Source organism: Pyxicephalus adspersus, chromosome 1, assembly GCF_032062135.1.
Source record: "Pyxicephalus adspersus chromosome 1, UCB_Pads_2.0, whole genome shotgun sequence".
Lineage (NCBI taxonomy): Eukaryota > Metazoa > Chordata > Amphibia > Anura > Pyxicephalidae > Pyxicephalus > Pyxicephalus adspersus.
In genome coordinates, this window is record NC_092858.1 from 32,251,722 (window position 1) to 32,267,898 (window position 16,177).

General features: G+C 37.7%; 1 protein-coding gene across 1 annotated transcript; it reads right to left on the minus strand.

Annotated features, from left to right (window-relative positions):
• On the minus strand, positions 1-7,941 carry LOC140326669 (keratin, type II cytoskeletal cochleal-like). Its single transcript, XM_072405491.1, has 9 exons — positions 7,844-7,941; positions 7,544-7,752; positions 7,108-7,168; positions 5,933-6,028; positions 3,997-4,161; positions 3,776-3,901; positions 3,142-3,362; positions 2,079-2,110; positions 1-986 (listed from the first exon to the last, which is right to left on the minus strand). Exons 2-9 carry the CDS (start codon positions 7,723-7,725, stop codon positions 670-672), a joined length of 1,200 nt encoding a protein of 399 aa, XP_072261592.1. The 5' UTR covers positions 7,726-7,752; positions 7,844-7,941; the 3' UTR covers positions 1-669.
• Positions 7,942-16,177: the final 8,236 nt, after the last annotated feature.

Below are 16,177 nucleotides of genomic sequence, written 5' to 3' on the forward strand. Positions count from 1 at the left end.
TAGCTGTCATTTGTAACCTAGACTTCTCACATTTATCTATCCTGCAATTTATTACACCAAATGTTATTTTGTAACATATGTAGTTTGCATTTCTTTCAGTAGGGTGGAAAAATTAACTCATCCTAAAATATATATATGAAGCAGTTGCCAATGTATCATCTTTTTGTGTTATAAAGTGATAAAAATGTACAAAAGTATAATAGGGCTACATGAACAGTGATTGAACTCCATATGATCTCCATAAATTCTGGTTATTCTGAATTAAAGTTTACTAGATATTGTTAAAGAATAAACATAATGCAGTTTTATCATATATTGAAGGTTAAATTAGCAATGCAGGGGAAAGCATAATGATAACATGCAAAGTGCCAAAATCCAGAGTATCTAATCAGATTGGAGTTCACCACTGAAGGATGCAAAGGTTGCATTTATTATGCACATAGACCAACACAGTCTATGGCATTAGGTCCCTAACAGGAGCTCTACAATAATTTGCTTTACACTATATGAAGGATCATGCAATGCCTAGTGTAAAATTGGTGATATATAGATAGGTTACATACTGGGCAAATTTGACTATTTGACTATTCGGGTTGTTAAAGAATCTAAAGAATTAGAAACAGTAGAGCACAAAATATTTGCGGGCCAGAAGATTGCACATTGCAGCTTTTAGATTTTTCTTGATGTGGTTGATGAGGATTTTGTGATAGTAACAGAAGAGCTGCCACTACCGCCAGAGTGTGCTGTTCCACCAATGGAGCCGCTGCTGTGTATTCCTCCTGTGGTATATCCACCGATGGAGCCGCTGCTATGTATTCCTCCTGTGGTATATCCACCGCCAGAGCTCAGGGTACTTCCAGAACTAAATCTGCTGCTAGCTAAGCCTCTTCCACTCCCAGAACTGAATCCTGAGCCTCCATGGTAGTATCCACTGCCTCCTTCATACCCTCCACCAATTACGCCACCAGTAGTTGAGCTCACCACAGCTGTAAAGAAGAGGCACAATCATGTTAAAAAATACAACTTACCATTCTAAATACTACAACTTAAAATACTGATTACTGATACAAACAATTTTTTTAATCTGCTCTCCACAGTAATAGTTTTCAATGGGAATATCCACCTAACTTTTTAGGGTTATTTCCTGTTTCCTGTTCAGGTCTCATATCTGCAATAGGAGGCTACTGATAGGAACATATTGGGGTGGTAGACATCATAGCCAGTGGTTGGTCTGATGGTGAACAAATCAGGGATTCTGGGATGGATTTACTTGGTAAACATTAGTTTGGCTATATATGCAGATGCTTTTGTGGGAGTAATATCATCACTAGTCATTTTAAAGACTTTCAAAAATGGAAAAAAGGTCAAATTGGCACTTCTCCTGTCACTATTCTGCCACTGTAGTGGAGTAAATCACTTAGTTGAGCTTCTAGAAATCTCACCCCAATTTGTTTGTAGGGTGATTTTTCAAAGACATGGCGTTCCAATACTCTATTTTATGTTTAATAGTTCTATTCCCTGACTTGATGCCTTTTAATGGCATTTTGTTAACATAAAGACAAGGGGATATTTTTCTCCCAATGTATTTACAACTGATGAGCCTGATTACCTATTTAACATAATATAGTTACAGACAGATCCATGCAAGGCAAATTATTTCCTTGCAATACCCCTAAAACATTTTTAGTGGTGTAGAGCTGGCCATACATATACACCAGTGGATGGAGAAATTTGTCTGTTCTCTCCACAAGACCATAATTACGAGTCCGTTAATAAATACCCAATGGAGCCAGATGAGGGGAAGTTCTTTAGGCACTTTCAGATTTGCTTCTCAAGTATTTAATTATTGAATTATTGGGATTTTCTAATTTGACTGATTGTATTTCAATAAAAAGTCTGCAGTTGCCTCACTAAACCAAAGCCCAAAACATGATAGATATAGAATAAAAGAACAACCTTGTAAGAGGCTAACTACCCTTCATCAAGTCTAAGCACAGTCAAAAAATCGCATATATTTTATAAATGAAGTTAAAATGACTATCAAGCTTTAAAACATCTAAATTATAGGCAGTACTTACAGATGCTGCAAGAGCCCCCTTCTCCAGACATCCTGCCAAGAAAAAGATATATTTACTTGAGGGATAATACTAATAATTGTTTGTTGTTTTTTCTCTTTTTTTTTTTGTGAAACGCAGAATACAATAAAATAATAACAATTACGAAATTTCTTGTTTATGACAATGTTTTATCGGTAGAATGCAAAAATAAATCTTGATATTTTCTTCTTTTACAAGTATTACATTGCCAACAGCATAATAATGCCAACTAATTCTATCTGCAGACAGTTTCCATAGCCTCCTGTTAGGAATCAGGGTCAGGTCCACCATTACCGTTTCCATAGGATAAATCCTGTGGGTTCACAATTCCCACAGTCCCAACAAACTGATTGACAGATTAGAGGAGGACAAACATGTCTGGGTTAGGTCTGTGAAGGGTTTCAGAAAATACTCCTTGACGTTTGCCAAACCTAATGTTCAGATTGAGCCCCATAGAATCCAATGGAAAATGAATCTTCTAGGTAGTACAGTATAGGTACAGTGAGGTATTACTAGGAGATGCCCAATAAAACTTTATGACTGTTTGAATTTTTATGTCCTTTAATGCGTTATCTCTTAACAATGTCCTTCTAATATGATACTGGACTAACAGCCACCAATGAGGGGAAGTATGGTTTTCCTTTATGTAGGATGTGGGACGTGAATATGAATCTTCAAGGTAAAAAAACAATTTTTGGTTGTCAAGATAAACAGCAGGCTGCATTTCTTATTTTAGGGGATAATGTCCTCTGCTGACATGTTTGATGGACAATGTTATCATAGATATAGCTTTAGATATTCAATACCCACATTCCATATCTAGACCTGCCTAGAGAGATAATGGTTCGTAAGGAAATTGTACTTTAATCGTCATTGCTAGCTTTTTTTTTGTTGCTTTTTTGTAATTTTATTTTTTATCTGGCATCTAACTTTTAGCTGCTGCCTTTTTTTAAGTTTCAGGTATCTCTGCTGTCAATATGTACACCTGTACAGGGTAAATGTTAAATGCGGTTAAGTAGTAAACACCAATGCTCTATATACCAACCTGGACTCCTCTCCTTCCAAGAGCTTTCTGTAAGTAGAGATCTCAATATCCAGAGCCAGTTTGACATTCATCAATTCCTGGTAGTCTCTCAATAGGCGAGCCATCTCCTGCTTGGCCTTCTGTAGCGCATCCTCCAGCTCTGCCAGCTTATGCTTGGCATCTCGGATAGCAACTTCTCCACGTTCTTCAGCCTCAGCTATGGCAGCTTCAAGCTTAGCATGCTTTAAATAATAAAACAACACATGTTTATTTAAACTATATACTACACAATTTGTTATATTATTTATTCATATACCTCTGACACTTTTTCTGACAATAATATAGTACACAAAAAAAAAAAATAAGACAACACATTTGAACCCCAAAAAAACCTTAAAACATAATGAATGTCAAAAGGAACCCATGATTTATTAACTTCAAAAAGTATGCATATTTTACTGTAAGACATTATCTGGTATTGCTGCAAAGACTACTTAACTTAGAATGTCCTTTGGAATGTTAATTTAATAGGACCTCATCGGTACATGCAGTTTGCACTGCAACGTTTCTAGCTGCTTGTATTATTGACTATTCCCCCCATGCACTGACTCAAAACTCAACACCAAATGATTCTGCAATATTTGTATTACCGTACCTGAGACTTTGTTGTTTCTATTTCTCCTTTTATTCTGTTTATAACTCTGTTGTGCTCTGCAATTTCATTCTTAGTGTTCCTTAAATCATCACTATGTTTTCCCACACTGATTCGCAGCTGCTCATACTGAAAACGAGGCAAACACAATGTTAAAAAAATATTTTATAGTTGTAGTTATAGTCTATACGAACCCAAGTAAGTACAAATAACCAAGAACCCACCTTGGTCTGATACCAAGACTCTGCTTCAGCTCGACTCTTTTTAGCCATGTCCTCGTACTGAGCTTTGACATCTGCAATGATGCCCTCCATGTCCAGATCTCGGCTGTTGTCCATGGACACAACGACAGATGTGTCTGAGATTTGAGCATGAAGCTGATCAATTTCCTGAAAAATAGTTTAAGAAAATCCTGTAATAAGTACTAGTGTTAGTCGAATATCTCACTATTCGATTCGACAGCTATTCGATCAAATAGGGGGATATTGTTCAAGTAATCAAATGCCGAATTTGAACTCTGTTAAAGTCAATGGTGGGAAAATTTGGGTTATTTTTTGGGATTGTGAAGAACTGCAAGATCTATTAAAGGAGCAGAGCTGACAGCTCCGCTCCCCTGACTGCTCTTGCAGACTTTTACTAGTTGTATGTGTTCTTGGATACAGTTTCTCTATCCAAGAACACAAGGGTGCTGTGTTCCTGGATAGAGAAACTCTATCCAGGAACACATACTACAGGACGGCAACAGCAATCGGGAGCAGAGCTGACAGCTCCGCTCCCCTGATTGGTCCTGTAGCTCATTACTAGTTGTATGTTTTTTTTGGATAGGGCTTCTCTATCCGGGAACACAGGAGTCCTGTGTACCTGGATAGAGAAACTCTATCCAGGAATAATGATAGTGCTCCCTGATTGGCTGAGGAAAGCTTTCCTCAGCCAATCAGAGAGCACTAGAGGTTTTGAATGGGTAGACTTGTCCCCATTTAACCTCAACTGCCGGGGATCGCACACTGTTCTCAATGAATACGGCCACGGCCACATTCATTTGGAAGATCCCCGGCACTAGAGGCTAAATGGAGACAAGTCTCCTCATTCATTCACCTCTAGTGCTCTGTGATTGGCTGTGGAAAGGAAAATCCTGATGACGCTTGAGCTGTCATCAGTGTTTACCTTTCCTCAGCCAATCACAGCGCACAATAGGTGATGAATGGGGAGACTTGTCCCCATTTAACCTCTAGTGCCCGGGGAACCCACACTGACAGGAGGATTCCCACGGCTGTGCAGCTGTGGGAATCATCCTGTCATTGTGGGATAACCTGTAAAAAAATAAAATTTATTTACACAAATCACACACATTCAATAAACTACTTTAACATTAATTTTTTACCACATTTTTGCAAATCCCGTGTTTTTCCGGTCCGGTCTATCCGAATTCGAAAAGCCATATTCAGGTCAAATATAAGGACAACCCAAATTCGAACACCAACACTAATAAGCACCACATGTTTTGTAAATGACTTATTGCTTCAAAGGATCTGTTCACCCTTTGGGTTACAGGTTGACCATGGGATACTTGATCATCTACTATATCACCTAGTGACTTCAACACAAGATCAGACTGCATTAGTACTTTTTTCCGATTCCCTATACTCATGCCATGGAGATTCAATATACCTATTCATTAATTGTAACAACAATTAATGGACTATATGCCAGTAATGCAAAAGATAATTTGTTTCATTACACATTTTGCAGTCTATACCACCATCTATACAACCATATGATATACATTACAACAGTGTACATGTTTTAATAAGCCATTTTTCAATCACATACATTAGCTATCATTTTTTTGTTTCAATTAAATACCCATTCAGATTTCTAAAACACTAAAGACTTCATATCTTAATACTAAATGTCTCCCTGTTTATATGTTCTTTTCGTTTATATGTAAACTGCTGTAGACCTACAAATGCAAATATGTGAATGTTCTGTCTGTAAAGGTAGACAGTGACCTGTATGTCCTGTATGTATTTTCATGCTTGGTTAGTTCATATCATGGTGGCAGAAAGAATGTCAGATTATAGCCATAAATAAAAAAGGTAATGTGCTCATTGTGAACAAAATTAACAGGATTGGCAGATTACATGGAGAGCAATTAATTACCATTTGGCATATTTGTCTGAAGAAGTTGACTTCATCTTGCAGCAAACCCACTTTGGTCTCAAGTTCTGCTTTGTTCATAAAAGCAGCATCCACATCCTTAAACAAAATAGATCATTATTGTCAAATAAGCATACCAAAGAATTAGGCTGACTATAGACAAGCTCAAATGCTACAAAAATTATCTATTGGTATGTTGGCCATCAACCTATCCTTAAGCACACAGTATACTTTGGAAGTGATTTACTGAATTGTTCTGTATGGTGACACATTAAGGATGAAGAAAACGTAAATAGTTTAAGATGCCCACATAAACTTTCAGACGAAATCATCGCAGTACTCCTTTTTGTAGTCATCATATTAGATTATTTGGATGGAATATCTTTAGAAAGATACTTTGGTAGGTTAGGTCTAATATGACCTGGATATTTACCAAGTAAATTAAAGAAGTATGATAATCAAACCAAACATTATAAAGTGTAAATAAACATCAAGATGTTTTGATTGATGATTAAGGTTTGACTAATCTACTGTCCTCCAAATAGAGTGAATGACATAGTTCAGAACGCCCTTTCATTCACTAAGATTTATAATCTCCGTACAAACAATTAGTAAAATGTTGCTAAAATCTCATACAGACAAATGTATCAAGTATTTGACAATTGATTTCTACAGTATAATAGGTATAAGCAAACAGATCATAAACAACATACATAAACAGGTGCATACACAATATTACACCCCACACTAAATTACAGTTTTGGCAGAAAATGACACACATCAGAAAACATCAGAATATTTGAATTGTAAATAGGTCCTGATAGCACATTAAACAGATTGACAACAAAGAGATGAAGAAAAAAATGTGCATCTCCAACCATAACTGCAACAGCATAATTGTATGTCCATTACCAGTCAAGTAGACCTTTTGAATTCCCAATTGTCTTTGTTTTACCAATTTATCCAAAGAAAACATGATCCTTCACAAAATAATCTATTACCATCTCTACCATAAAGGAGCCCAGTCTGGTATGCCTACCAAAATCATTTATTTGCATGTACAAAAGCGACAAGACAGTTTGGATAATAATCTAGAAAAGGAAACCAGATTGACACAGCATGAAGGCAATGTTTCAAGTAGAAATTTAACTTTGAACCTTTAGTATGTATATACTCACCTTTTTAAGTACAACAAACTCATTTTCAGCAGCTGTGCGCTTGTTAATTTCATCTTCATACCTTTAGGAGGAGCAAAACCCAAAAATTGTGTTTGAGCAATATATAAGCTTAGTTTTGCATATATACATAGACATTTTCTAGTTTAACAGTAAATTAAGACATTTTATAAATATATATAGAGTAAGTTTTGATGTGTAAAGGGATTTTTTTGCATGCTCAAAAATCATCTATTCATACTTAATGTATACTGTGCTTATACATTTTTAAATGTGAGTAAATATCAACAGTAATGTAAAAAACAATCAATATAAATTGCAGTCATGTTAAGTATTTTTTTTTAAATAAATAAAATAAAAGGTTTATGCAACCTTTTATTATGCTATTTGTCATGGTTTTAAAGTAGTCTAGACAACTGTCCAATGCTCTTTTACTTACTTGTTTTTGTATTCCTCCACCATATCTTGCATGTTCTTCAACTCAGCCTCCAACCGGACTTTATCTCCACCAATATTCTCATATTGCCTCCTAAGATTGCTTAAGTAAGCCTCAAAGTAGGGTTCAATATGGCTTCTTACAGTCTTTTGTTCTTGTAGCAGAGTCCATTTAGTCTCCAGCATTTTATTTTGTTGCTCCAAAAATCGGACCTGAAAAAATGTTGTCAAAGGCAAAAAAATGAGAATGCTTGAAGTTCAGCTCATAAAATATCAAAGTTAAATTTATGTTGTCATATTGTACCTTGTCTATGAAGCTAGCAAATCTGTTGTTCAGCGTTTTAATTTGCTCTTTTTCCTCCTTTCTTACTCTTTGAATGTTTGGGTCAATATCCAGGTGAAGTGGCGTGAGAAGGTTCTGATTAACAGTAACTTGTGTGATGCCGACAGGGCCAAGGCCAGCTCCATATCCACCAAACCCACCACCAGCTCCAAAACCACCACCAACACCATATCCACCACCAGCACCAAATCCACCACCGAGCCCAAATCTGCCACTACCGTATCCTCCACCAACCCTATAGCTGTAAGATGATCCACCACCAACTCCTAGTCCAGATCCAAGTCCACCATACCCATATGAGCTCCTCATGGGATGGTAACTTGCAACTGACATTCTGCTGCCAACATTGCCTACATTGTAAAGGCTTCTGCTACCAAAACTTGGACCTCTGTGGTACGAAGAGACAGAGAATCCACTCGCATTTCCTGGTGCACATAATGAAGAAGAGCTGAAGTTCCTAACTGTAGATTTTCTATACTGTTTCTGTGGCATGATGTCTTGACAAATTTGCTGTTGAACAACAGAGAATTCTCTTGGAAGGAGAAGGAACAGCGGCCAATGTCAGATCAGGCTCTGTTGGCATCCAGTGGGGATTAGACCTTTTATAAAGGTGCTGATATGGGTTTGGTCAACAGTAAACTAGGGAGACCCTTTTATTGGCTTCTAGGGGTTGGCACTATCCAATTTTGTTTATAATTTTAGCTATAAAATGTCTCACACTCCTAAAACAAAAAATGGTATAATTTATTTTTGGCAGCTTCTATCCCATAAAACAATATTAATGGTATACTAAGAAAACTGTGGAAACAGATAAATGAATGAGTTGTTTTAATTTGTTTTTAGGATGGGCCACACATAAAAATTTACTAAGTGGCAAAATGCCAGCACTGCTCTGCACTGGAGCCTGTATTTGTGAGAAACTAGGGTGTCATAAAATATCAGTAATATATAGTTATAGTGTAAAATATGTTTCGCCTTGCTAGGTCTACGTGATAAAGCCTTTTGTTGAAATAGTTGAGAGTATACAAGTGTTGTGCACAAGTTCTAACTGGGTACATGACCATGGCCAGCACCTCTGGAATTACTATCTTGCTAAGTGGTAGGGTATATTTTAAAATGAATTTGTTGTTTCATGATGTTTTGCCATAGCTTTGTCAGCTGTGTAGTAGCCAAACTGATTTATCAAATTTGTCTCAACATGTCAAACTAACACTTGGAGTTCCCTTGCTAAAACCATTGTATTATAGTTTTAGAACTAGTTAGGAAAATAAAGTTTTGCAGCTTTTCCAGCATTCAAAGAAAAGGAAATGACTATATGCAGACTTGAGCTTTCTGCCCTTTCCTGAGATAAGCTGGTGCAAGGTGTCTACTTCCTAGCAAGGATTAAATAGAAAGTTAGATTCTGCTTGCATGTTCAGCTGCTATCTGGTATTCACTCACTACAACTCTTCAATATGTGTGTATTTCTCTATGTGTTGCCTTAAAAATGCTGCCAGCCCAGAAAAATACCTGCATATAAAATATATTCAGCCCAAGAGTGACAATAGATACAGTTTTGTGAGCAGGTGAGTATTGTCACCACAAGACAGCAAAGGCTCTACTGGCAGGATCACCAGGTGAAAATAAAGGGAAAAAAACATAAAAAACTATGTTTAGCACATTTTAGGACTGTAAAATTTTGTGTTTTTTTAAAGCTTGGGTTTAGAAACATTTATATACTAATATACATATAATAGCTGTACACTAGGAAATGTTGCCGTAATTCTAGCTACTTGTACCCAACTTTCACAAAGCTGCACCACATCCTGTTGGGGGTATACATCCTCCAAATTACAATAGTAAATAATGTTTATAGATCTTGGCCCAAAGACTGGGCCACAAGGTAATTGTGTTCAAGAAAAGAATAGAAAATAGAATGAAAATGATTAATTCTTGATATTATTTGCAAAAATTCTATTTATTCTGGAAATCATCACACAATTATTTTATTCTAATTTAATAAAGCAAACTAGTTAGTATTTTGTAAAGTATTACTTAAAGTAATTACCTAAAGTAATACTTAAATGTAATATGAGAAATAACTATTAAGAATTGTGCGCTGTGCTGTCTGTATAATCTGCATGACTATACTTGCTTTACAGATGTTCTTCTGAAGGTTAGATGCTGGTCAAGCAGAAATTACGGGAAATAATAATGATAATGTTCCAAATGTAGATTGCAGAAATACTGTTAAAATAATATAGTTTATGATTTCTAAGGTTACCATATTCTGATGTTGAAGGCTCCCTAAATTGGAAATGTTACCCTGAACTAACGGGCAAGAAGCAAGACTGCCAAAAGTCTAAAGCAGAAGCAAAAGAACAAACATTGCTGTCAATGGGTATCCATAAGGCAGGTGGAGGCTTGCCTCGGGGTTGAGTGATCTTGTGTGGTTCCTGGCAGCTGACACCTTGCTAGCCATTTAGTTACTTCCACCACAAGAACTATGACGTTGGACTTTCTAAAGCACTGCATAATATGTTGGCGCTATATAAATACTGCCAGTAGAATAAAATACCCTCTTAGACAGTTATTACTGAAACGCCTGTCCACATTGGAAGGTTTCTCCACACCTTCTGTTCTGATGACAACTGTAAAATGTTGCATTTCAGTTTTGGTGACATTAGCTAACAGGACAAGTAGGAAGGTAATCTTCGTATCAAGGATGTACACAACAATATAAATATGACGTATCTTCCGGGTTTATATTTGCCTGATGGGGTGAGTTGTGTAAATGTGAGTGTGAACATTACCGCAAAGCACATCAGCAGCTAAATGTGAACCTAGCTAATCCTTCCATTTTTCTTGCCATAAAAGGTTTTAACTATACATACACTAACAAAAAAAAAAATGAATTTTTTGTCTTACATGTTCTTGGAGTTTAGCTTTAACAACACTCCAGAATTTGTTAGGTACAGTTAATCAATGTGGAATTTAAAGACGGAAGTGTTGCATGTAAATATTATAAAGATATTCATCATCTTGATTATTTATTTTATCACTTCAATGTCTAAAGGATTACAGCTATCTTCATTTTGATCTCTTTGTTCTCTATATGACTTCCACAGAAGTCTCTTGGAAATCCTCCAACACTAGGGCAAATCAAAAACAAGTACTTTAGTCCTTTAAATCATTTGAACAAGGACATAGAGGAGGGTATCAATACACTCAATATTGCAAGAGATTACTGTGGACCTTTTTGTGAGTCATTATTCCCAAAAATATTACTCAAATCTCTCTGTAAGTGTGGCCCCTATATTACGGATCTATGTGTTTATTTTCTGCAGGTTTCTAACACAATATAATGCTTTCAAAAGGAGATAAAGAATTCTGAAAAAGAATATAAATAGTTCCTTCTTCCTTTGACAAATATTTTGCCAGAACATGTGTAGACTGGTAGGATACATAAATGCTGGGATATGATAAATATATATACGTGTGGAATCTAGAAGCGGGAAAGAACATAACTGATAATACAGTTGGATGTTACAAAATCACCAGAAAATGTATGTTTACTTGTAAGAACACCAAGCAAAAAAAAGGAAACTAAACCTGAAAAAAATAAAGAAAACTAACGCTGCCACCACATCCAAGAGTTGGTAAACTAAAATGAGGGGTACTCAGCTATTCTGTGCATTCTGAATGGATTTATTCTGGAATGAAATGTCCAACCACAACTGGCTGCAATATATTGATTTTTGATTCCTTGGGTTTAGATACAGTTTTGAGCATCATGAACATCATGGACAGTTCAATGCATAGTGTGCTTTATTTTTGTTAGAGCTTGTTAGAGTTTTGACTTAATTGCCTCCTTCAGCTGGTCCAGGAGGTTAGCATAATACTGTCCGGTGATGCTAGAGCCCTGAGGTAGGAAGTCCACCAACAGAATACCGTCTTTGTCCCAGAAAACAGACACCATGACTTTTTTGGACGATTTCTGGGTTTGGAACTTCTTCGGCCGCGGGGACCCGCTGTGGCACCATTCCTTTGACTGTTCCTTGGTTTCAGGTTCATAGATGTGGAGCCAGGTTTCATCCTCAGTCACTAACCTAGCCAAAAAGTCCTGTGCAGCTTCAAAATGGGCCAAAACGGCTTTGGATGCTTCAACTCGTTCCTTCTTCTGATCACTGTTCACACATTTCAGCACCCACTTCGCTAAAAGCTTGTGCAAGTCTAGGATAGTGGTGATAACAAACCCAACAGGCTCCCGTGAGATGTCAAGTATCTGGGCTATCTTTTTTGCGGATATTCGCCAGTCCTCAATAATCGACTCATGGACAGCATCGCAAATTGCCGGATCAGTTGAGTTTGGGGGGGGGGGGGGGGATGCACACTGCGGGGCTTATCTTCAACAAAGGAAATGCCCAGTCATGAAACAAGATATCCAGGTTTTGTTGTAGGAAGGCTTGCTGTAGGAAGGACACTTCTCCCCCAGTGTTTGTGACATCTCAGTGTGAATGTCCTTTGCTGACTTTCCCTGGAGAAACAAAAATTTCATGACTGCCCGTAACTCCAACGATGTGAAACTTGCTTGTGCCTCTGCCATCACAGCTTCTCACTAAAAGAAAAAACAGTTTTAAGAATCACAAAGACCTGATATTTGCACAGTTACATACTAGGATATAAGGTTGTCATATGCCCCCACACTAATTTTTCTATTTCATCTGGCAAAGCCAGGAACTTCTCAGCATCCCATTGTACATACTGGCTAATAAAAATGTTCAGTCTGAGAAGTACACTTGGATCTCTATTTATAAAACAGGGAATCAGCAGGTAATCTTCCAGGTATATGTGTTTCAATAACACTAAATGATTCCCTGTTTTATAGATTAAGCGTTCTACTTATAAATGAGTGTTCTTCTCAGAGCCAGTGACTATTAGCTGTATTGGTATAACTGTTCTTCACTGGTTATTTCTAGCAGTCACTCGTAACGTCTCAAGGTTCCGTAAATCATGTCTCAATTTTTCAACCCTACCTGTAACATGTTTAGAATCTTTGATAGTGTTCTGTAGCATGCTTACAATTTCTAACCATCTATTGTCCATTCTAAGCAGTCTCTGACCATTTTTCGGGACATTGCACTATGGGTGCCTGGAGAATGGGTGGATATTGGGGTGGTCTGAATGAGGACATGGAGGAACATCAGATCTTTCTTCAGTGTAGTTCCCATTTCAGGGTGATAGACATAGTGAAGGGTTTGTGCTGCTTGGCCTTGCTAACATTTTTTTTTTGGCACAAAGCCTAACATTTATTTTCCTTTATGTATGTATTGTAAATAATGTATATATTACATTTTATGGAGAGTTTGTGATTGTAAGAAAACAATTGCATTCTCTATGTGTTAGTGATATCAGGGGCTGCACGTGTTCTGTAAGTGTCAAACACAGGATTAAACTTAGACATGATCTGTAAGGCTTCACACTTCACATTTACACTGCAGTAGATGCAGGTGGCATGGACACCTGTGCTGCTGTCCCTTGTGACATTGACTCCTTTCATTAAATTGATGGGGCGGCAACCAGAATCAAAAATGAATGCAGCATTTAGTTGTAGCATATAGTGATAACATCCGACATTGGATTTTAAGTTTCTGTGTAAAAGACACTATGGGGCTGATTTATTAAATCACTCCAAAACTGGAGAAGATATACTACCATGGGTGAACCTTGGTTATCCAGCAAACTTGAAATGGATCTGGTACAGGACTGAAACTTTTTGTCAACTAAGAATTCCATTTTATTGAAGAGAGAGAGTTTATTTTAATCAGGCTCTATCTGTGGCACAGTGTAACTGCACAGCATTGCACATAGTGTGAATGAGACCTAGGGCACTAGGGCATGCAGAACTAGCATACAGCCCTTACATGTCTTTATAGCCTTTTGCCTTCAAAGTCAACATTTTGGGTTTTGAAAAAAGTTTCTTTTGGATATTTTACAATAGATAGTAAACACAGAGTCCAGAATACAAAATCTACCATAAATCCTAATATTCTCTAACAAATAAGGAGATCCCAAAACGGCCTCATTTTCCTGTAAAAGAGCTCCTCAAATTGTATTATTTGCAGCTCTGCTACAGCAAGATGAATCTGTAACTAGTGAAACCTGAGAGCCTTCTATTACTGGATTGTGAACCTGTTTAATCTGCTACCATGTAATCCTAAAAATGACACTGGCTGTAGTGAATTGCACAGGTGGTATACAGGTATTCATCCACCTTGAGGTTTGTGTGGAACGGGAAGTCATCAGCAGGTCACATGTTTGGAGAATAGGACAAATGGAATATCTGAAGTCATCATGCATTTTCAGGCAATTCAGGGGGAGTTGCACAATCTCTACTGCCAGTAGATATTATCTAATTATCTACCATTATCTATTACCACTGCCAACTTTCCCTGACTTGGTGTGTCTATCTCTCCTCCCTTCTGGTTATAATCCTCAGTGTTTTTGTTTCTAGTTTTTCATGTATATCTAATGTTATAGCGTCTGATTTTATGTATTTATTTTTTGTACAGCATTGCATAATATGTTGTTTTGTATGTAATGTATTTTTTGTGTTGAGTGGAACTGGACCTTCTTGCACACAAACTAATAGAAAGCCATTTGCTGAGACCACATTGTTTGAAGGACTGTGGATTACCACCTACTACAATTACCATTACAAAAATATTTTCATGAATTTAAAACATATCAGAAAAAGGCCCGGAGCAAAAGGAAAAGGGCCACATGACAGGGTGAGGGGAGAAGGCAGGAAAGCAAGGGAATAAGGTGATTAGGAGGTGGTGCTGGAGGCATGGGGTGATATGGTGGGGCTGGAAATTAGGAGGGGTTAAGAGATAGTATTCAGTATTCAGGGGTCAGATTACCTTTGTGAAGAAGTGGGAGAAATTTTCCCACCCTCCCCAATGTTTGGATCAGGGACTGTGTTTACACTTTGTCATGGCAGCTTGGCAGTTTTTGCGGGTCTATGAGAGTGGGTTTGGATGCATACAAGGTAGTTGGGGGTGGGGAACCCATCAGGATATGGATTTCCATAAGTGGGGGCCTCATGGGACACAGGGTTGTTGGGAGAGCTGGCAGGGGCTGTGGAATACCTGTTAACTATCCCTGAGTCAGTGTGGTAACGGCGGGGGGACTCACTGGTAATAATGTGCACCGTATCACGCACTTATTTTTGCAGATTTGGCACATCGTCTTTTACTGCATTAGCTGCGGCTAGTGCAGTTGGGCAATTTTTAAAACCTGTTGCCCTGTATGTTATGCACAGTGCACATTTTTTTTTAAATGTCTTTTTATGTTAAGTCACGTCACTGGTGTGGTGTTGTTTTGCCACTTTTTGATGGAGGGTGCTATTCCCCTATGGGTTAGCCCTGAAGTCTGGAGAGTACCTTGGCCTAAAAACCAGGCGCTCTCCCTCAGTGGGAGTCTCTCTTCAGGAGAGCGGTCCCATGGAGAAAGAGACACCTCTCTGGTTACGGCTAGAGAAGCAAGTAAGTCTACTCCAGCTTCGGCTGGATAGGCTCAGTACCCAGCCCTCGTCTGGAGCTTGGCTTCAGAGGGTCTGGGAAAAAGGGTGGCCCTTCCTCTTTAGAGGAGGGATTACCAATAGTACCCCAGTGCATGTTTTTTGTGGAGTGTTTTTGCACTTTTCACTTTTTTTTCGAACACGGGGTGTGTTTATCACAGGATCACGAGATTCTATAAAAAAAAAAACAGCAAGGGGACTTTATAGTGAACAAGTGTATCCATATAATGGTTGTAATAAAACCTTCAAAACCTGTAACAATGTTAAAGTATATCTGGTTGATTTTACAATGTTGTACATTATTGGTTAAATAAAGTTATGTGTTATATTAATAAAAGGCCTCTATGGCCAGTTTTACCCAAGTTATGGTCTCCACGTGGTTATTTAGGTTAACAGTCGGGAGGAGAGTTGAAGTGGGTATAAACTGGAGGCAGAGGTAAGAAGTCTTATTCTACTCTACCATTGTCAATCATTAACAACATTGTCAAACCAGAGATTTGATTACATGAACATAAAATTTGAAGAGCCTTTTATCGACTCTTCATATTTCATAAATTACAGAGTTGTATACAAAGCTCTGAACGGTTTATCTGTCACGGATAACAAGGAGAGGAGGGAAACAGAAAGGTTATACTCAGGACTAGGCCTCCAATGGCTAGGGAAAAGGGAATGGTCACACCTTGCAGACACCCTAACCTAGCCCTAACTCCTAACAGTATGAGTATCCCCTGATG